Genomic DNA, 22,230 nt, shown 5'->3' with positions numbered 1-22,230 from the left:
TCGTGGGCTCTAGAGCGCAGGCTCAGTAGTCGTGGCACACAGGCTTAGCTGCTCCGCGGCATGTGGGATCTTCCCGGACCAGGGCTCAAACTCGTGTCCGCTGTATCGGCAGGCGGATTCTTAACCACTGCGCCACCAGGGAAGCCCTAAATACACTTTTTAAGTGAATAACCCATTCTTCCCAGAGGGCTCTGGCCCCGGGGAGGAGCAGAAGGGGGCGTACCTTGCTGTATGACGGTCTCCCCAGCGATGTGCATGACGGGGAACATGGCATCGAATATGTCGCTGGAAAAGAAAGCACAGCATGGGGGTGCTGCAGGGGCACCAGGAGACCTGCCCCTCACGGGGCTTCCCACGGCTCCTGCCCAGGGGAGACGACGACCCCTGGGACCCGCTGTCCCTTGGTCATGACCTCCTGATCTGCACGTGTCGGGGTTTCACAAAAATGGGCTCACACTCAACAGACTCCACTTACAAAACGTAAAACAGATCGTGACTGTTTCCACGGGGACACGGCAACCAGTCCTGACCTGTTTTCTGCTTCTTCCCAGGTGAACACTTTGCATCTGAGGGTGCTGAGACACCAGATGCAGAAATGGGAAGAAACCAGGCTCTGTAACTGCTCCCTCGAGGGGCACAGAGGCCGACGAGGCTGGCTCGGGCTGTGCCCGCCAGGCAGCCCGGCCGTTCCATCGCCCGAGTTTCGTGTGAGACAGACCCACAGGCAGGCTGGGAGGCGTGGGCTGCGGGCCAGGAGGGGACGCCCATCACCCAGGGCACGTGTGCATGTTGGTCCAGGACGCTTTATATCCTCGGGCTGGCAACCGGATGCAGAGTCAGAGGTCAGGGTCTGGACCCAAAGTGCAATGACCACGCTCAGGGATGTGGCCCACCCCCAGGCACACGTTTCCCCAAAAGAGAAGAATGAAGCTGGGCCCCTCAGGCAGGAAATGCACCTGGCAGTCAGGACGCCTGCCTGCTGCCCGCCTGCCTGTTTAAAAGGGGGATTTTTGGAAACCGGTCAGTGCAGGCGCCTCAGAGGAGCCCCAGGTGCCGGGCCCCGGGGAGGCAAAGGCAGGACCAGAGATCCACACAGCCCTGTGCTCGCCCGCTCCCAGGGCCCAGAAGACAGGAGTAAGTCTTAAGGCAGGTCCTTCCCCTCTATTTAAACATCTCTTTCTCCCTCTGGAGGAGGAGGAGGGCAGCACCCCAGGGGTCTGGCAGGTGACCGGAGGCCGCAGGGAGGAGCGGGGAGAGGGTGCAGGTGCACGTCAGGTCAGAGCTCGGCTCTCAGGCCTGGTCCACGTGGACGCTGTCCTTCCGTGCATGGCTAAGTCACGCTTCCACCTCCAGGCACGCCTGAGCCCCACCTGAGCCCCGCCTGCTGCCCCGATCCCTTGGTCTCCTGATCAGGAGGGAAAACGAGCCGCTGTCTGTCCTGAGATGCGTGGCCTGGGCCCAAGGCCTCTGTTTGAGCAGCACCCTCCCTCGTCTTGCTACAAGGGCCGGGGTCCTCAGACAGGCAGCCCTTCTGCTGCCTTGGCCTCCCGAAGACGGGGGTCCACTCCCAAGCCTAGAACTTTCCCCTTCACACCAGGGTGTGGCCTCCGATCGTCCACGTGGAACTGACGTTTTCAAATTCACATTCAAGGTGAGGTCTGACCCTTGAGGTCAAAACACCACAGACGAAGGGAAATGCAAATCAAAATCACGATGAGATAACACCTCACACCTGTCAGAATGGCCATCAGCAAAAAGAACACAAATAACAAATGTTGGGAAGGATGTGGAGAAAAGGGAATCCTCCTGCATTGTTGGTGGGAATGTAAACTGGTGCAGCCACTGTGGAGGACAGTATGGAAGTTCCTGAAAAAAACTAAAAACAGAGTTGTCATATGATCCAGAAATTCGACTCCTGAGTATATACCTGAAAAAAATGAAAACACTAATTCGAAAAGATACGTGCACCCCAATGTTCACAGCAGCACTGTTTACAACAGCCAAGACACGGAAGCAACCTAAGTGCCCATCAACAGACGAATGGATAAAGAAGAGGTGGCACATATATACGATGGAATATTACTCAGCCATAAAAAAGAATGAAAAATGCGATTTGCAGCAACATGGATGTAGTCGGAGGATATTATGCTAAGCGAAATAAGTCAGACAGACAAACACTATATGATCTCACTTATATATGAAATCTTAAAAATACAACAAACGAGTGAATATAACAAAAAAGCAGCCGACTCACAGATGTAGAGAACAAACCAGTGGTCACCAGTGGGGGGGGGAGGGGCAAGACAGGGTGGGGGAGTAAGACGTACAAACTACTGTGTATAAAATAAATAAGCTACAGGGCTGTATTGAACTATACAGGGAATACAGCCAGTGTTTCGTAGTAACTATAAATGGAATATAACAATTAAAAATTATGAATCACTGTGTCATACACCTGAAACATGTAATTTTGTTCATCAACAATACCTCAGTAAAAAAAAGAAAAACCCACTGATGAATCCCAACTTGATATATTTCTGAAAAAATCATGCAGACAGAGCTGTTCCGTTCTGGGCTTGCTATTTTCAGCCCAGAAGTAGTTTAAATGTTCATCACAGCTAATTCCAACAACACAGACATTTTGGGTTTTGTTTATTTTAAATCCAAACCCCACTGCCCAAGCGCCATTTTAAAATACGGCTAATAAAAAGAAACGAAATTGAGCTATTGGCAGTGAGGTGGATGGACCTAGTCTGCCATACAGATACCGTATGCTAACCCACGTATGTGGAATCTAAAAAAAAAAAGGTTCTAATGAACCTAGGGACAGGACAGGACAGGAATAAAGATGCAGACGTAGAGAATGGACTTGAGGACACGGGGAGGGGGAAGGGTGAGCTGGGACAAAATGAGAGAGTGGCACTGACATATGTACACTACCAAATGTAAAATAGCTAGCTAGTGGGAAGCAGCCGCATAGCACAGGGAGATCAGCTCGGTGCTCTGTGACCACCTAGAGGGGTGGGACAGGGAGGGTGGGAGGGAGACACGAGAGGGAGGAGATGTGGGGATGTATGTATACGTATAGCTGATTCACTCTGTGATACAGCAGAAACTAACACACCATTGTAAAGCAATTATACTCCAATAAAGATGTTAAAAAAATAAAATAAAATAAAGCTAATTCTTGACTTGCAAGTAAATGTTTAGAACACATCTTGCTGGTAAGTTACTTATTTTGACCTTGGAAACAAGACCTTCGAAGCTACAGTCAAGCCAGCAGCCAAGGCCACCGAAGCCTTCACTTCACGCTGACCTTAGCTAAGCAGCAAAGTGTCTCTGAAAACAATTCTAAGGCAAGAAGGGAAGCCACCAGCCGGGGGGGGGGGGGGGGGGGGGGCGCGGTGTGTCTCCCTCGACCCTGAGATGCATCCGAGCCCTGGGGGTGGGCGCTGGGCGTGCCTGGTTCCCAGCTCCTGGTGGCATCCACCCCCCGGGAGGGCCACGTGGCCCCCAACACCTTCCGGGGTGTGATCAGTTCTGGGTGTCACCTGCTGTCCCCACCCTGAGGCCTCGGGGGTGTGAACACGTTGCCATGGAAACCGGGCCTTCCCCACGGGCCATCTCTTCAGGACGAGGGTGGAGAATGTTCTCTGATGGTGGGAGAACACCCACTCCTGGGCTGAAATACCAGCCAACTCCTTCCGGCTTCCGCGGTCTGACCTCAAACCTGCTCTAAGGGCGGGTGGCCTCCCAGATTAGACTGCGTGGGGCTGGGGACCAGGGGACGGTGTGGGATGGGCAGCCCACAGCCCAGCAGACTGGCCTTGCGGTGGCTCAGACCAGCCCGGGCTGTGCCGATGTCCCACCGCACTCACCAGCCATACCCCTCTCCCCTGCAGGAGGCAGGTGCCCCAGGGGTCCCAGGGTCTTGGGGTAAAGGCCCTGGAAGCTTGCCCGTGGGGGCGTGTCTTACAAAATGCCACTGTGCCCCCAAGCGACCCAGAAGATCGCCCGGGAAGGACTCACTCGCCAAAGTGCTGCGAAGCCCTGGCGGCCCACCCTCCACGCTGAGCCGCAGATGCCGACTCTGCAGCTCACAGGGCCGCCGCAGACCCTTCCAGCACATAGCACGGGCAGGCCTGTCCACGGTCACTCGGCAGGGCCGCACGGACGCAGACCCCAGTTCTGGGACCAGCCCGGCGCTCAGCCGGCCAGAGAGCACCAGCCTCCTTCTGGACGACGGGGCTGGTGGGAGAGACCAGGCGGCCCGCTGTGCTCCGGGTTCTAGGGAAGCAGAGCCCTTCCCACTCTCCCCGTCCTCCTCCTGGGACACCCCACCTCCGCCCCCCTCTCTAACAGTGGGCACATGTCGGGGGGACAGACCTGGACCTCTCCCTCATCCCCCATCAGCCTCCGGCGCGGCCACCCGCTCAGCAGCGACCCCAATGTTCCCGACGGAACCACAGACTGCATCTGGCCACGCCAGCATTTAGCGGGACCTACTAGCATCGTAAACCTCAGATGCAGATTTGTGCCCCTGAGTTCATGACACTGGTGATCTGCTCTGGTTGACAATTTCTCCCCCTTCTACCCGCTTCCCCCGTCCCCCTCGCAATGGTGCTTGTTCTGAGATTTGAGGGATTTCCTTTTCATTGTATGCTTTCTCTCACAACATGGAATCTTGAGCTATATGCATGTACTTTAAATTTACCCCCAAACGGCATCGTGCTACAGATCCCACCCTGTTTCTTCCCTTTTTTCAGGAGCACATCTCGGCTTTACTCAGACTGCCTTCTCGCTGTGCCCTCATGTGGCAAAGAGCGAGCACGCGAGGCTCTCTGATGTCTTCTTATAAGGGCACTAATCCCACCATTGGGGGCCCAACCTCCTGACCTCACCTAAACCCAATCACCTCCCAAAGGCCTGCCTCCAAATGCCATCACACTGGGGCTTAGGGCTTCAGTAAGTAAATCTGGGGGACACGGTTCAGTCCACAGCAATTACCTTCTGCCAAATGGTATTTGGATTCATATTTAGGCCTTCTGTCCGTGAGGAAGGGGATCTGGTTTGTTCTTCCCCAGACGGTTAGCCAGTTTTCCCAACAACACCCATAATGGCTCCATCCTGGTATCACACTCACACAGCACACACTCTGTGTGTCTGTTATGGGCTGATTTGTGTGTCCCTCCAAATTCATATGAAATTCATACGATATGCTGAGCAGCTTTCTCTTGTGTTTTATTTTCTGGAGCAACTCGTAAAAGGATGGACAGTTTGTTGACGTCTGACAGAATTCACCCCTAAAACCTTTGGGACCTGGGTCTCTTTGGAAGGGAAGGTCATCGGTCACCACTGAATTTTCTTTAGTGCTTTACTGATTCTTCACGGGCCAATTTTGGCCCCATTTTCAAAGTTAGCCCCAACATTTAAAAATTGAGAGAGTAATAAATATCCAAATTTTTGGCTTTTCTTTGGGAAAAAAAAGGAAGATCTGGCAACGTGGGGCCTTTGCGCTCATGAAGCAAGAACTCAGCCCCCTTCCCACCCCGGTGGGAGCACATGCTCTGTCTGCCACAATCCCTGCATCACGTGACCCCTGACCCCCAGCCTCCGTTTACAGCCCCTGCCTAAGCGGCTCACTGTCCAGTGGGGGGACAGATGTACACGTGGGCCTTCATCACGAGGGGTGTGGTCATCCCTGTGACAAACGCTCCCTTGATGGCAACCCAGAGACCTGGTGCCACCCCAAAAGTTGCCTGGAGGGGCCCAGGGGCTGAGTCGCCCAGGAGTGAACCCACCTGTAGAATGGGCACAGCTCACAGCATGATGGGAGATGAACCAAGAGGACCCTGCTCCCGGAACCCTCCCGATCAGGAGCCACCATGATCATTTCTGCCGGCTCCAAACCCTATGCACACAGCAGCTCCGAGCCCCGTCTCCCAACCCTGGGAATGGCGCCAAAGGAGCGCTCGGCGCCCCTGAGCTCAGCCAGTCTCGTGATCCAGTCACGGCTCTTTTATTCCCTTTTATTGGCTGACATTTCTAATATACAGCCGAACTGCTGCTGCAGGTGGCCTGACAGGTAAACACCCCCTGCCCCAAGCCCTGCAAAGAAACCCGCAGAAGCAAACAAGTTGGACCAGTTCTCAGAGTGAGGCCACCCAAGTGCAGCAGAGGACAGAGGACGGGGAGAGAGGCGCCCACAGCCAATCAGAGCTGCGCCTGCCCCAAGCCCCTGCCCCCCTTCCAAGGGGGGAGTGAGGATCCCTGCAGCCCAGCCGCACAGAAAACCTGCGACTCCACCCCCCCCCCCCCCCCCCCCGCCCTTCCCGACTCCAACAATCTGCCCCTCTGCATTATGTAAATACGGGAATGGGGGTAGAATTCTTGTGATTTTAAGCAAAAGCGCTGTGACAATGACCCCAGGAACACCTCCAGTCATAAGGGAAAAACTGCATTAGCATTTCCAGTATTTCTGTGTCTTTATTTCTTTAAACGTTTTATTTTGAAAAACGTCAAACTTTCAGAAGCACGGGAGTGGGGGATGTCAGAGCCAGGATGCGTGTTTATACCCCCGGCTGGTGATGTCGCGAGACCAGCTCATAACACAGTGCAGACGCTCCAGCAGCGGGTCTGAGCAGAATGCACGCGTGTGGTGACAAGGACCCGGAGGGAATAACGAGCGATGTGGACAACATTAATAAAAAGGCCCCACTGAATGCAGAGAACGTGTTCGAGTGCGTACAAGTGCGTTTTCTGACTTCAAAATGATGCCACCAAGGGAAAAAGTGCACCTGACATTGGAAACTGTTCTCAAGGCCCTACGCCCGCTGCCTTTGCCCTGGGAGAACTTCTTTCCTTTGCTGGCCTGGGCTCACAGTCAATGTTATTCACGTTCCAGGAACCAGCCTGGACCCGCAGGCAAAGCTCTGGTGCCTGAGCACCACGGGGACACCCTGTTTTCTGCTGCAAGTCACAGCCCGGGTAACAGGGGGGCTTCCGTCTGCTGGGAGCCAGCGCCCCGACAGGGCGCCTGGCTTATGTTTAGGCTTTTCCAGTGTTTGGGTGAAACTGACTGCAAGTTTCCAAACAGTTCTCTCTAAACAGCAATGACTCAAGCGTAGCTGTTCACTGCAGTGGACGTGGGGCGGCCCACTCCCTGCTGGGGCATTGAAAGCACAGTGTTTATAAATCCCAGGAGCCTCTGCCTCGGGCAGCCCGGAGCCAACTCTTCTGTGGCTGGTTCCTCAACCCCGATGCCTGGCCCTGGGGAAAAGCACACAAACGCCTGGGGTTCCACAGGGAGCACATCCGTGGTCCCATGTGTGCCAGCTGAGTGTCACACCTGAACAAATTAATACACGTGACTCACACAGCATCGGCCCTCAGACCACAACGGAGTTAAACTAGAAATCAATAACAGAAACGTAACTCAAAATCCCAAAGGATCTGGAGATTAAGCAACACGCTTCTAAATAACACATGGGTGGAAGAAGAAGGCTCCCGAGAAACTGAAAATGTTTAACTGAATGAAAATGAGAACGCAACTTACCAAAATTTGTGGGATGCAGCAAAAGCAATGCTTAGAGGAAAACTTACAGCACTGAAAGCATACACTTGAAAAGGAGGAAGATCTAAAATCAATAGCCTAAGGAAACTCGAACAAGAAAAGCAAAGTAAACCTAAAGCAGGCAAAAGAAAAGAATAAAAATTAGAGAATTTAAAACAGGAAATTTAAATAAGTAAATAAATAAAACAGGAAATTAACAGAGAAAAATCAATGAAACCAAAGCTGCTTCTTTGAAAAGATCACTAAAAACCTATAAACCCCTCGCCATGGTAACAAAGAAAGGGGAGGGGTGGGGTGGGGAGGAGCGATTGAGAGGCAGAGAGAGAATACACAAATAATGAGCGCCCCAAATGAGAGAAAAGACATCACTGCAGACGCCATGGACATGGGACGAATAAAGGGAGACCATGAACAACTCTGTGCCCACAGATCTGCGAACGCAGATGAAAGGGACCAGCTCTTTGAAAGACGCAATCTGCCAAAACACACAAGAAGAAGCAGACGATACAACCTATTAAAGAGACTGAATCAATAAACACTCAACTACCAAACAGAAAGCACAGGCCCAGACGGGTTCACTAGCGAACTCTACCAAACACTGAAGTGAGAAATCATACCAATTCTCTACAAGCTCTTCCAGAAGGGTTTAGAAGCCGAGGGAACACTTTCTAACTCATTCTCTGAGGCCAGAATTACTCTAACACCAAAACCAGACCAAGATATTACAAGAAAGGAAAATTACACACCACTATCTCATGAACGTGCATGTCAAAATCCTCAACAAAATATAGGCAAATCAAATCCAACTCTGTATTAAAAGATTCCACAAATAAGTGGAATTCATTCCAGGTATGCAAGGCTGGTTCAACATTCAAAAATTAATGCATCACATCGAAGGGCTGAAGAAGAAAGATCGTATCAACAGATGCATAAGAAGCATCTGACAAAACTGAATTCCCATTCATCAGAAAAATAAGAATACGGAGAATTTCCTCAAGTTGATAAAGAAGAGCTCTGGAAACCCTACAGTTAACATCATACCTCGTGGTGAAAAACTAGATGCTTTCCCCCTAAGATGGGGATTCAAGCCAAATATATCCCCCTCACCACTCTTTTTCAACATCATACTGGAAAAGCCCTAGCTACTGCAATAAGACAAGAAAAGGAAATGAAAGGTATACAGACTGGAGGGAATTCCCTGGTGGGCCAGTGGTTAGGACGCCACGCTTCCACTGCCAGGGGCCCAGGTTTGATCCCTGGTTGGGGAACTAATATCCTGAAAGCCGTGTGGTGTGGCCAAAAATATATATATATACAGACTACAAGGAAGAAATAAAACTGTCTGTTTGCAGATGACATGACTGTCTATGTAAAAAATCCTGAAGAATCAACAACAAAAGCAAAACCCATTGGAACTAATAAGTGATTATAGCAAGGCTGCAGGGGACAAGGGTAACATGCAAAAGTCAATCACTCTCCAATATGTTAGCAATGAACAAGTGGAATTTAAAATTAAAAATACAATACCATTTACATTAGCACCCCCCAAAATAAAATACTCAGGTGTAAACCTAACAAAATATGCACAAGATCTGTACGAGGAAAACTACCAAACTGATGAACAAAATTTCCAAACTAAATAAATGCTGGGCCAGCCCGCTCTCCCCACCTCTCCCTGTCACAGGGTAACTGCTGTGGTCAGAGCCAGAGGGAGACACTGCCCTCCCTCGACACCTTGCAAAGACCCTGCAGAAGGGGCCGATGCCTCTTGGTGGACAGCCACCAGCAGTGACATGGTGGCTTCTGTGGGCCCCAGGCCGGCAGTCAGAGCAAACAGTTCTGACGGATGGATGGGCTGCAAAGGCTCCCAGGTAGGCCCCGCATCCCACGCTGTAACCGAGCTTGGGGCTGGAAACCTCATCACCACCTCTGCATCGATGGTTCAGAAACAGGGCCCGGGAGCTGAGGGGAAAAGCCCCCGCATGCAACACCGCCGGCCACAAAGCCTACCCTGCCACGTCGGGAATCACGACACTTGGGTTCTGGATCCTTCTTCAAGGATTTCATTCCTGGCGGAAGAGACGCAGCTGCGGGCCGTCCAGCGGGGCCACCCGGGAGGTGTCTGGGCAGCCAGGCCAGCGGCGGCTCCCAGGCTCGGGTAAGGGGAACAGCGCAGGAGGGAGCTGGGTCCTGAGACCCACAAGGTCTGGGTCAGCGTGGCCCCCCAGCTGGCTGGAGGGGAGCAAGCATGTCCACTCTGCGGACCTAGACTCACTGGCTGTAAAACGGGGCGTCCTCGCCGACCAGCACAGGGGCTCCCAGAGCTCCCCGTCCCCGCCCACCTCTCCCGCTGCACGGCCTGCGCGAACCTCCAGGAAGTCCTCAGCTCGTCCATCACCTCCAATGAGGGTCCTTGGTCCCCAGGCTCGTCTGCACAGCAGGTGATGCCCCGACCCAGCTCGGGCCGACCCCTAAGGGACCAGCACTAGTCCTACACGGATGCCACATCTTGGGAACCCCAGGCCACTGTGCACTACAGGACGCCATCGTCACAGGGCGGGTGTGACCCCCATTGGAAAGCTGACAGCGTGGGAGCCCCCTTCCCCAATGCCTCCACCCCGTGCAGGCCACGCCCAAGGTCAGGAGTGGAAAACACGGGGTCCTGGAGGCCTTCCCAGCCTGGCTCCCTCCTCCCTTCTCATCACTTCCCGGGATAGGAAACGTTTCCCAGGATAAAAGGCTTCTAGCTTATTTTAAACCCAGTGGGCCCAAGGGTCAATCACAAGGTCCAGGCAGCGGTGCGATCAGGGCTGCCAGACCCGCTGAGTACGTGGGCGGGAGATGCCACAGTGCGTCTGCCAGATCTCTGGAAACACCCACACCCAGGGCTCGGGGGGCTGGGGATGTGTGTTCTTCCCACGACTGCTAAACCAATCAGAGGCTGCTTCAAAGGGCTGGACGCAGGCCTGCAGAGGGGGCGGCGGATGCACCCACCAGGGCCGGAGACCTGGCCTAGGCTGGGAGGGGGAAGGGCACAAACAGGGTCCGGTCAGGTGAGGGGGATGCTGGCGATCACAGGTGGGCGGCTGAGAAGTACCAGCAGCCTGCGGGGCTGGGGGTCTGGAGGGCTGAGAGGGAGGAAAACGCAGCTGGCCACACCCCAGAGGACGCCCGTGACAGCGCCACCCGCGGCAGCCACAAACCAACGTGCCTGCCCGTGGCTGGGGTGCCCTCCGCACATGCCCCTGGGCCCAGCACAGTCACCAAAAGGTCAGGGAGGCTGTGTCACCAACGTGGACAGTCTCAAGGACAAGTGCAAAGTGAGCGCCATGTGTGGGACAGAGCATGCAGGACACTACGGGAGCCCACGTGCCAGGACAGGACGGAGCCCCGGAGCGGCCTGCAAGTGGCAGCAGCCTTTGTACCACCCCGACCAGGCCAGCACGGACCCCACCACCTGTGACTTCTTTAAAAATCATCATTCTATTTATTTTTTTAAATAAATTTATTTATTTATCTTTGGCTGCGTTGGGTCTTCGTCGCTGCACACGGCCTTTCTTTAGCTGCTGTGAGCGGGGGCTACTCTTCATTGCGGTGCGTGGGCTTCTCGTTGCGGTGGCTTCTCCTGCTGCGGAGCACGGGCTCTAGGCGCACGGGCTTCAGTAGTTGTGGCTCGCAGGCTCAATAGTTGTGGCGCATGGGCTTAGTTGCTCCGCAGCATGTGGGATCTTCCTGGACCGGGGCTCAAACCGGTGTCCCCTGCACTGGCAGGCGGATTCTTAACCACTGCGCCACCAGGGAAGCCCCAAAACCATCATTTTGACGTGCACGGAGCACCACGTCTGGAAAGCCCACCCCCCTCCTTTCCTTTGAGGGGCTGCTTGAGACCCCCATACGCACGTGGACAGCAACAGCTCACACAGAGAGCACACACTGGCTCGGGGACAATGCCTCCCGCTGTTGCCCAGCCCGACAGCTGCCCCACGCCCGCACCCAGCCCCGCCTTGGGAGGCCATTCCGTGCCCCGGGCTCAGGTCCCACGCAGCCATCCGTGTCCGCCCCCAGCCAGCAGCCCTGGGCCCCCATTGGGTGGCGGCACTGGGCTCCGAGGGCGGGGTAGGCCGGTGGTCACAGGGCACACGAGGTGAAGCCGCCTCGGTCCATGGAGGCTTCAGGCTTCAGGACGCGCCGGGGCCTTTCTTCACTGGTAAGGATCTCATTATATGCCAGCTGTATTTGTTTTTCGCCTTTGAGGCAATAAGACCAAGGGCACGGCCGCTTCACGCCGGCTGGTTCTCCCATGAAAGCGCCGGGGCTGTATTCTTCTGCTGACTCTCCGGGCCCAGCCACCGTGGCTTGACACGCCTGGCGGTGCCTTGTGAACCAAGGCAGCTAGAGGGGCCCATGGCCACCCTTTCAGGCCTGGGAGCCGCCGAGCACGGCCACAGGCAGACCCCAAACTCAACCCCATGCGCCACCCCGAGGCACGGCAGTGGGCCTGGCGCTGCCAGGGGATCGACACCCTGTTCCAGTCCTACACTGATGCTCACTGGCCAGCGGGCCTGGCGAGCAGCTTCCTCCTCCGTGAAACGGGCAGAGATGTGACCAAGGAGACAACGTGTGGGGATTTACCTACTCCTATCACCTACGGCTCCAGCTCTGGAATAGCCCCAAAGACCCAGTGCTGTCAAAACCCTCTATAAACTGCCAAGGCGTGCGGTCCAGGATGCAGGCCAGGTGGAAAAGGCGTGTGTCTAAGAAAGAGGGGAGGGGGTGTGAATCTCCGTGCACATCCGCTGACTCACCAGCTTACTTACCAATCTGCTACTTCAACACACAGGCAAATCCTGTGAGTAAAAGGGTCCCCACAGGCCTTAGGAAGGAAGCTGAGTGACCGGCGGGGACACGGGGTAAATCAACGATCCTGTGGACACACCCTGTTGGTGGGCACGGCTTTAGAACCATGTTAATATTTTACACAATTAGAAAAACAAGGCTGGGATTTGAAAAATGATACTTACAAATCGTAAGTAAAAGGCAGCAAATGAACTGAAATGTGTGTCCAATGGACAGCATCGCCTCCCAAAACGCAGATGCTTCAGGGCAAAACAAGCCGGAATAAATCTTAAACAGTTTTTGCTGATCATATTGGTGGCACTAGTGACAGTCTTGTTATTCTAAGGTCGGACGTGTGCATGTGTGTGCTCGCAAGTGTGGTGCAATAAGGCAGAGAATTCTTTTGTTGGTGCCATTTAGAGCTGGCATCTTCAGCATGGGAGAGAAGACATAAAGACAGCAAATTAATCACGTTACATTACAAGGAAGGAAGGAAGGAAGCCAAGCCAGCCAACCTGTAGCCCTGAATTGGAACTGGAAGAACCAATATGAACTCATGAAATATTTTATCTTAAAAAAAAGTCCTAGTTCTGTGTGCAGAAAAAGCCCAGCCACGATGACAGACTGAAGCAGTGAGCACCCCCAGTGCCCAGAACATGGTCTCTAAATACAATTTCCCACCAAAAGGAACCTAGAGTCTTTAGAGAAAAAACTGACTCCAGGTCTGGGGCAGAAAACATACAAGATGAGCCGGCAGCCTCTTGAAACAGCAGAAAGCAAGGAAAATGACAGAAAGCAAGGAAAATGACAGAAAAGGTGAGGCTCGGGTCAGAGGGCGCGGGAGCCCCACGAAGAGGCTCCACCAGCCAGAGACGGGCAGCCTGGGCGCCACTCGGATAACAGCCTCAGTGGATGAAACAACAAAGTGGACTGAAGTCGGGGGCTGGGGAAAACCACAACTAATGAAGATCCGTAAGGGGAGTGGTCGAGGTGTGCCGTTTACCCAGCCCTGCAGACTGGCACGCCTCCCCTCCCCCTCCCACGCCCACCTGCCCTGCATCGGCCCTTTTGGCCGTGGCTCTGGGTCTGCAGATGCTCTGGGTTCCTTGGTCCACGTTCCAAGGCACCTCCTAAGCTGCTGTGAGCCCCAAATTCACGGTCTTTCCTAATCCAATGGACGTCGCGTGGTGCGCTGGGCCCTGGCACTGTGGGGCCAGTCCTCCTAAGTGAGCTTTGTTCACAAGTCCACGTGGCCTCCCGCTGGCTGCAGGTGACGGGGGAGCCCGAGGCAGGCACCCCAGGGCAGGGACAGGACACCCCAGCCAGTGCGGAAGCCGAGCCCTGGACCACCCCTCCCAGGCCCCCTGGCTCTCTCCCTCCCTCCGCTCCGGGGGTGGCCACACCAGAGTCACCCCATTCAAAGCCTGGCCGTTTCCACCCATGCCCTGGCCACCCTCCAAGGCCGTAAACGTGGGCGTGTGCAGGGCAGGCCAGCCTCTGGCGTCCGTCTTCTATTTCAAAGACCCCCTCCCGACGTCCTTGCGCCCAACCACAGGGGCTGCAGTACGTAAGGGCACTGGGCTCTCCCCACACGGCCCCCCGCCCAGACGCCCTGCTCCCTGGGCAAGGGAGCTCCCCACGCTCCCTCCCACCCCGATAACCCTGAACTCCTCCAAACCAGAAGCAGCCTCTGCATCCCACCCCCAGGATAGGCTCGGCACAGAGGACGCTGGGTGGACGGATGAAGGAATGAAGGAAGGAGGGAAGAGGGGCAGGGGTGGGGTGGGGGGACGGCACTCCCTCAAGAGTCTGGGTCCCCCTCTCCGGGCCCAGCACCATCCTAGGAGATCTGGCGTGTAGTTTCTCACTTTTCACTGGGCTTCTTGACAGGCTAAAATCTGGAAGCGGATCCTCAGAGGAACTGTGTATCTGGCCAAGGTTCCCAGCGAGACCCCGGTGGAGCTGCACTCCAGACCCAACCCAGAAGGCTCTGCGGCTTTCTTACTGGGTCAGGCAGGAGCCCAAGTCGCGGGCCCAGCTCGACCTCCTGCCGCCCGAGGTCAGCCCAGGGTGAGGGCACAAACGAGGCCACCCGGCGGGGTCTCCCCGTGTCCTCAAATGCTTAAGCCGCTCGCCCACCTTTGAAACAGTCGAGCTTAATGAGGCGCGAACCCCATAGCCAAACTCTCTAGCCACTGCTCTGGGCACGCCAGAAATCGGGACAGACTTCGAACCCGGGCTGTGGGTTAGCTAGGAATGTCGTGTTCCTGCAAGATCCCAGTGTGACAACCGTCCCGACAGCCCTGAGATGTGCTGAGGGGTCTAAGGGACGGGTCACGTCCTCCCATACGAGGCAAGGATAGTAAGAGCGAGCATCAGCGTCAGGGTCCTCGCTACGTTCAGACGCCGGGGACATGAAGCAGACGCGCGCGCGTCCCAGAGCGCCAGCCAGCGAGCGCAGGGGGCGGGGCTACCCTCCTTGAAACTTTTCTCTGAAATATTTTCAAAATAAAAGTTTAAAATTTAATCAAAAGACAAATAGAGGTTCCCTGGTGGCGCAGTGGTTGAGAGTCCGCCTGCCGATGCAGGGGACACGGGTTCGTGCCCCGGTCCGGGAAGATCCCACACGCCGCAGAGCGGCTGGGCCCGTGAGCCATGGCCGCTGGGCCTGCGCGTCCGGAGGCTGTGCTCCACAACGGGAGAGGCCACGGCAGTGAGAGGCCCGCGTGCCGCAAGAAAAAAAAAAAAAAAGGCAAAAAAATAGATTTCACAAAAATCTGGACTTTCAAGCTCCTCTGGAAAAATCTGGTACCTGGCCACCTGGGCCCACTCCCCAGGGCAGAGGCCGCCACGCTGGGGTCCTGCTTGCTGTAGGCCCCGCCACCTGGTCAGCTTCCCCGCAGGCCCCCGAGTGTCCTGGACTCTGGGTCAGAAGCACGCTGACGCCCAGGCCTCGCTTCCCTCTGAGAACGGGGACCCGAGAGGGGCCGGCCACAGAGTCTGAGGACCTGACCAGTGGTGCACACCGTCAAGCCGCTCCCTGGGACACTGGGACGCAGGCCTGGAGCGCGGAAGGCTGGGGACGTGTCAACCGCCTCCAAGATCCCCTGGGACCCTATCCTGCAAACAGCTTCAGAGAAACGCCCTCTCTCCCCACCCTGTGAAGGCCGCAGGGGGGCCTGTGGACAGGCGGACAGAGGGAAAAGCAGATAGACGGGACCCTCGGTCTTTTGGGGCGCAGCGAGGTGAGGCATGAGGCTGAGGGGCTCGGCAGCCAGGAAGAGGGCCCAAATTGCAGCTCCCGGACCAGCTGGGGCCTGGCAGGCCAACCGCTGGGCCTCAGCCCGTCATCTGCAAAGTGGAGCGACTGACAGAGCCGCAGAAGCATCAGTGCCACGCCCGGCACGTGGCACGTGCACCAACGGCTACGACCACTGTGTCCCTGCCACCACGCGGCACTACACTCACTCGATGCCGGGCTCCTCCAACAGGGGCTTGGGGTCTGCTGCCAGCCCCGGCCAAGGAGGCCTGATCCCAGGGCCCCTCCTGCCCCACCAGAACGGCCCCTCCCTCTCTGACAGCTGGAGCACAGTGACCCCAGGTGGCCGACACCTCCCAGCCAATGGCCACCAGCTGTAAGAAATAACACGGGGGCAGCCCGTGTGGCGGTCACCATCTCCCCGGAGGTAACATCTTGGGAGACCACAGCACAGCACCCAGGGTGCCAGCGCTGATGCCATCCAGATGCACCAGGACCCCACCCCAGTCCCTAACCCCTGCTCGCCACCCATCTGTCCTCCGTTTCTATAACTCTGCCAGGCTGAGAATGTTATTTAAACGGTGTCACGCAGGATGGAGCCTTTGGGGATCGGCCTCACTCGCACACTCCCCTAGAGACTCACCCAGGCTGTCGTGTGTGGCAGTAACGTGTTCCCTTTTTTGGCTGACTGCTGTTCCATGGTATCCACTCACCCACTGAGGACACCTGGGTTGTTTCCAGTCTGGCACCATTACAGATAAAGCTGCTATGAGCAAAATTAACACACAGGTTTTCACGTGAACATAATTTTCCACTGCTCTGGGATAAACGCCCAAGAGCGCACTTTCTGGATCACATGGCAGTTACGCGTTTAGTTTTCTAAGAACCTGCTAAAACGTCTTCCAGGCTGTAACAGCTGCCGTTCCCGCCGGCAACAGACGAGAGCTCCGTCTCCGCCTCATGCCCGCCAGTGGTTTGCATTTCAACCATCCCGATGGGTGTAGAGAGATTTGCATTTCCCGCTGCCTGAGGAGCTGAACATCTCCTCGTGGGTTTGTTTTCCATCCGAGTGTCCTCTCTGGTCGAGCGTCTCTTCATGTCTTTGCCCAGTTTCTAACCGGACTACTTGGTTTTGTATTGTTGAATCATGAGAGATCTTAATATGTTCTAGATACCAGTCCTCGTTCAGATGTGAGTCCTCAGCTTGTCTTCAACCCACGTTCCACGTGTCTCACGCTGCCCTCCCTGGAGGAGAAGGTCACTGCAAACACCTTGTATCCGCCAGCCCGAGTGCGTGTGGCACCCAGCAGGCACATAATAAGTGCCGCGGAACGAGCATCCCTAGAAAACCCTGAGTTCCTCAATTTGGCACACTGTCATTTAAATTTCAGTCCCACGCCCAGATAAACAGTGCCGTGCACGCTTGGCCGCAGAGTAACTTTCCCCCTAACTAGTCCCAGAGCCATCAGCAGAAGTTGGAGAACATGCCTCACATAATCAAAAACCCATCTGCAGATCTCACCCTACTCCCCACGTGGAGATAACACACTTAGCTGTGACTGACAGGTTGTCCCCCAGGGGCTCAGGATGAGCGAAGCCCAGAGCCCTCTGGGCTCAGACCCTCTGCCTCGGGGGTGTCCTGGTATAGGGACGAGGCTCCCTCTTCACCAGGCTCCGCCACTCCCGCCCTGCTGCCCACCCACCTCCACTCCTGCCCACCAGAGCCCCCCAGAGCTTCCACAGCCAGCCCACCCTGCTGCGAACCTTGTCTCCTTCACGAGAGCATCGAAAAGAACGCAACACTGCAGGATTTATTTGCCAAAAAAAGTGCAAAACTTGTCCACTGAAAACGACAGAGGATTTCTGAGAAACTAAAGATCTAGATAAACGGAAAGACATTCCTGTCCATCACTTAGAAGCCTCAGTACTGACAAGACGCCAGTTCTGTATCAAATCCATCTATAAATTCAGTGCAAGCTTTTTAAATAGAAAGTTATCTAAAATTCATATGGAAATGCAAAGGCCCTAAAACGGTCCAGACGATTCTGAAAAAGAAGAACCAAGTGACAGGGTTTACACGACCTAATTTCCAAACTCACTGTAAAGCCACAGCCAACAAGACTGTGTGGTGTTGGTGTGATGATACGGCACACAGATCAGCGGGACAGAACCAAGCGCCCAGAAATAAACTCTCACGTTTATCCTCAGTTGATTATTGATGAGATGCCGAGACATGTCAACGAGGAAATAACAGTCTCTTCCACAAATGGTGCCAGGCACCCAGACGTCCACTGAGAACACCACGGCCTTAGACCCCCGCCTCACAGCACACACAGTGACTCAGAGTGGATCACAGACCTCATGGGAGAGCTAAAATGATAAAACTTCTAGAAGAAAACATGGTAAAGGCTTCATTAACGTGGGTTAGGCAAAGAGTTCTTAGATAAAACAACAGAAGCATGATTCTTGAAAGAAAAAAAATTGATAAACTGAACTTTAAAAGACGTGAAGAAGATGAAAAGACCGAAACACAGACTGGGAGAAAATAACTGTAAACCACGTATCTCATTAAGGGCTTGTATCCAGAACATAGGAGGCGCTCTTACGACTCAACAGTAAGAAGACCAAGAACTCAAAAAATGAGCAAAAGATTTGAAGAGACATTTTGCCAAAGAAGTTGTAGAGGAAAAGTACAGGAGAAGACACCCAATCTACTTAGCCAACAAGGAAACGCAAATCAAACCCACCACGAGACGCCACAGCCATTAGAGTGACTAGACTTGGAAGACAGACGGCCGGAACCTCAGCAGGATCAGAGAGATGGGAACCTCATCACTGCAGGTGGGCCTGGAAATGCGCAGCCACTTTGAAAAACAGGTGGTTTCCTAAAAAGTTAGACGTAAAGGTAGCCTCCAACCCAGCAATCCCACCGTTAGGAACCCACCCAAGAGAAACGGAAACGTGGGTCCACACGAAGACTTGCACAAGCGTGTTCACAGAACCGCGAGCCCCTGAGCGACTCTGCCAGGCCCGGGGCTGTCATCACCCCACCCAGCGCACTGAGCCTCAGGTGTGCACAGGGCCGAGCAGGGGGAGGCAGGCGGGGGGACCAGGGTGCAGAGATGCTCTACCTGACGGAGATGACAGCTCCCGTGTCCGGAGCAGCCCTGAACCGTCAAGGAAGACCCATCTAAATCCTGCCTGCCTCACCCACTCCAGGCTCCTGACGCCCCCACCCCAAGGGTGGGAACCAGGCCAGGTAAGTCATCTGTGTGCAGACGCACGTCTGGGAGAGGACAGAAGCAGGACAGTGAAGTCCCAGTTCTCACTGGGTGGACGAGGCCAGGACCCGAGGCCCGGCTCTAGGGAGCTTCAGCACCACAAGCCCAGCCTCTCGGGGATTTTTTTTCTTTTTAATTAACTAATTTATTCATTTATTTATTTATTTTTGGCTGCGTTGGGTCTTCGTTGCTGTGCGGGCTTTCTCTAGTTGTGGCGAGCGGGGGCTACTCTTTGTTGTGGTGTGCAGGCTTCTCATTGTGGTGGCTTCTCTTGTGGCAGAGTGCGGGCTCTAGGCGTGCGGGCTTCAGTAGTTGCGGCATGCGGGCTCAGTAGATGTGGCTCAGGGGCTCTAGAGCGCAGGCTCAGTAGTTGTGGCGCACGGGCTTAGTTGCTCCGCGGCATGTGGCATCTTCCCGGCCCAGGGCTCAAACCCCTGTCGCCTGAATTGGCAGGCAGATCTTAACCACTGTGCCACCAGGGAAGCCCTCAGGGAGTTTTAAGGAACAATTTCAGCGCTTCTGGACAGACGTGGGGAAGTTTAGACTCGTGAGCTTTCCTGGTCCTGCAATTCTGAGCACCGAGTAGCAAGACGGGGACACAGAGGACGCAGCCTCTTCCTCCCAGGGTCCCGGCTAATGAACGGCAGCTATTAAACCACTGAAAAGAAGAGCAAAAACGCTGTTCCTCACAGAGCTGCTCTCAGAATCATCGTTATTTCCACCCAATTAAGCCTTGTCTTCCGTGAAAGCATCACTTGGAAACGGCCCTGTTCTGGGTCCAGACCCCTGAACTCGTGACAAGCCACACAAAATCACACGACGAGGAACCTGCTCGGACGGGAGCCAAGCTCCACACTGCAGCACAGGTAACTAACAGGAAGCCACGTTAAACAAACTAAACTAAAACCGAGATTTAGGGCTTCCCTGGTGGCGCAGTGGTTGAGAGTCCGCCTGCCGATGCAGGGGACACGGGTTCGTGCCCTGGTCCGGGAAGATCCCACATGCCACGGAGCGGCTGGGCCCATGAGCCATGGCCACTAGGCCTGCGCGTCCGGAGCCTGTGCTCCACAATGGGAGAGGCCACAACAGTGAGAGGCCCACGTACCGCAAAAAAACCCCACCAAGATTTAAATGCTTAAAGTGGCCATCAGCCCGATCATAAAAGGAAGAGGTTCGAATCCAAAAGGTGCATTAGCTGAGCTCATGGCTCCACACTGAGAGGAGCAGAGAGGCCTGGCAGGGCCAGGAGGCCAGGCTTCCCCAAGAGACAAGGCTAACGAGGACCAGAGGTGAGGGGCCACGGCACGAGGGCAGAAAACGAGCTTGGGGGCAAAGGGCCACCCCCGGCCACCTGACACCTCCCTCTGGACACCCAGCAGGCCAGGCTGCTCAGGCTTGTGTGGCCAGATCCCATCTCTCCACCTGCCACCTCCGCCCTCCAGGCCGCATCAACCCCCGAGCTTGCAGGCTCCACCCTCCATCCAGTCCACCAGCCAAAGCCAGGGCCCAACCTGGCACTGTCACCAGTCTGTCGACTGCCCCCCCCGCCCCACAGCCCGCCCTCCATCCGTCCTCCACCTGTGGCCCCCGTGATCAGGAACCCCAGCAGCCCCAATGCATGTGAACTAGATCCCCAGTCCCCAACTTGGTCCTCGACTGACCAGGGCCATTTAATATGGTCACACGCTCTGTCCTTAAACACCTAAAACGTTTCATTGAACGTTTACACAGTTGCAAAAGGGAGGAATTTCTGGGCTACTGTAAGTGCTGACGTTTTCACTGCTGAAATCGCTTGTATTACTCTTTTAAACATAGACCATGAAATAAAAATCCATAGCGTCGCGGTTCACTTTAGGTGTCATCTCGCCTGGGCCGAGGGACGCCCACTTAACTGGTGAGACGTGATTTCTAGGTGTGTCTGGGCTGGTGTCTGGGAAGAGATCAGCCTTTGAGCTCAGACCACGTGAAGACGGCTCTCCCCATGGTGGGCGGCACAACCCCATCCCTTGTGGGCCCAACAGAACAGAAACGCAGATGACAGGAGATCCGCTCTCCACCTGAGCTGGACGCCCACCCTCCCCACCCTCGAGCATCCACCTGCGAGTTCTCGAGCCTCTGGACTCGCTGCACAGCCCCACCGGGCCCTGGGCATCCGGCTCACAGGCGGCACCTGGTGGGGCTTCGCGGCCTCCACGACCCCCAGAGCCAGCCCTACGTTAAACGTCCTCAGACATGTCTCTATCCTCTGGGTTCTGTTTCTCTGGAAAACCCTGCTTCACCACGGGGACTGGACACCCACCAGCTCTTTAACCAAGAAACAGGGGGTGTAAAAACCCTCTTAGCTGGGATTTTTGCCTTGTTCCTTCTCTCCTTGAACAGATATTTCTAATGTTTTCTCACAGAACTTATCCTAATGTAAAAACATTTATGCTTAAAAGTATTTTATCAATCACCCTGCCATGTTGCTCTGTAAGAGATGTGTGAATCTTTGCAATTTTTTCCTATGACTAGAAGACTATAAGTATTAAAATTTTCCTTCAAGACTGAGTTTTTTAAATTATTGGCAGGGACTTCCCTGGTGGCGCAGTGGTTAAGAATCTGCCTACCAATGCAGGGGACACGGGTTCGAGCCCTGGTCCGGGAAGATCCCACATGCCGCGCAGCAACTAAGCCCCGTGAACCCCAACTACTGAAGCCCACACGCCTGGAGCCTGTGCTCCTCAACAGGAGAAGCCACCGCAGTGAGAAGCCCGCGCACCGCAACGAAGAGTAGCCCCCCGCTCGCCGCAGCTAGAGAAAGCCTGCGTGCAGCAATGAAGACCCAACACAGCCAAAAATAAATAAATTTTTAAAAAAATTATTGGCACAGAGCTGACTAAAAGTAAATACATTAAATTTTGATAAATAAATATTAAATTGAAAAAGTAAAACTGTTTTGGAAACACATCATTTAGAGTACTTATATGATGCTGATTCGTAGCGCCTTATTGAAAGCAATATGGTTGTCCCAATGTTTGGTGGCCCGAGGCACCCGGGGGCAGTCTACCCAGGGAAGACCCAGGGTGAGAGCTGGGGGTCCCCTTTGAATGGGAGGAGGCTCATCTTGAGAAAGACGGGGAAAGGCTGGCCTCGGCTGCAGACACCGTCCCTGGCAGGTCAGTCCAGAGCTCGAAGTCAGAGGCCAAGACCTGGGACTCGGAGCCTGTCTGCGCAGCCCCTGGAAGCTCACGCCAGGGTCTCCACGGCCAGCCCGGGACCATGGCCCTCAGCAGCGGCAGGAT

General features: G+C 54.8%; 1 protein-coding gene across 8 annotated transcripts in view; it reads right to left on the bottom strand.

Annotated features, from left to right (window-relative positions):
• The window catches only part of PRKAR1B (protein kinase cAMP-dependent type I regulatory subunit beta), an 85,825-nt gene that overhangs the window by 34,838 nt on the left and 28,757 nt on the right, over positions 1-22,230 (bottom strand). For all 8 annotated transcript variants that reach the window (XM_079944128.1, XM_079944131.1, XM_079944129.1 and 5 more), the window contains one exon: positions 224-285. In XM_079944128.1, the coding sequence (XP_079800254.1) occupies positions 224-285 (62 nt within the window). The remainder of the gene's footprint in view (positions 1-223; positions 286-22,230) is intronic.

Source organism: Stenella coeruleoalba (assembly GCF_951394435.1).
Source record: "Stenella coeruleoalba genome assembly, chromosome: 15".
NCBI classification, from domain to species: Eukaryota; Metazoa; Chordata; class Mammalia; order Artiodactyla; family Delphinidae; genus Stenella; species Stenella coeruleoalba.
This window is presented reverse-complemented; position numbering and strand designations above follow the sequence as displayed.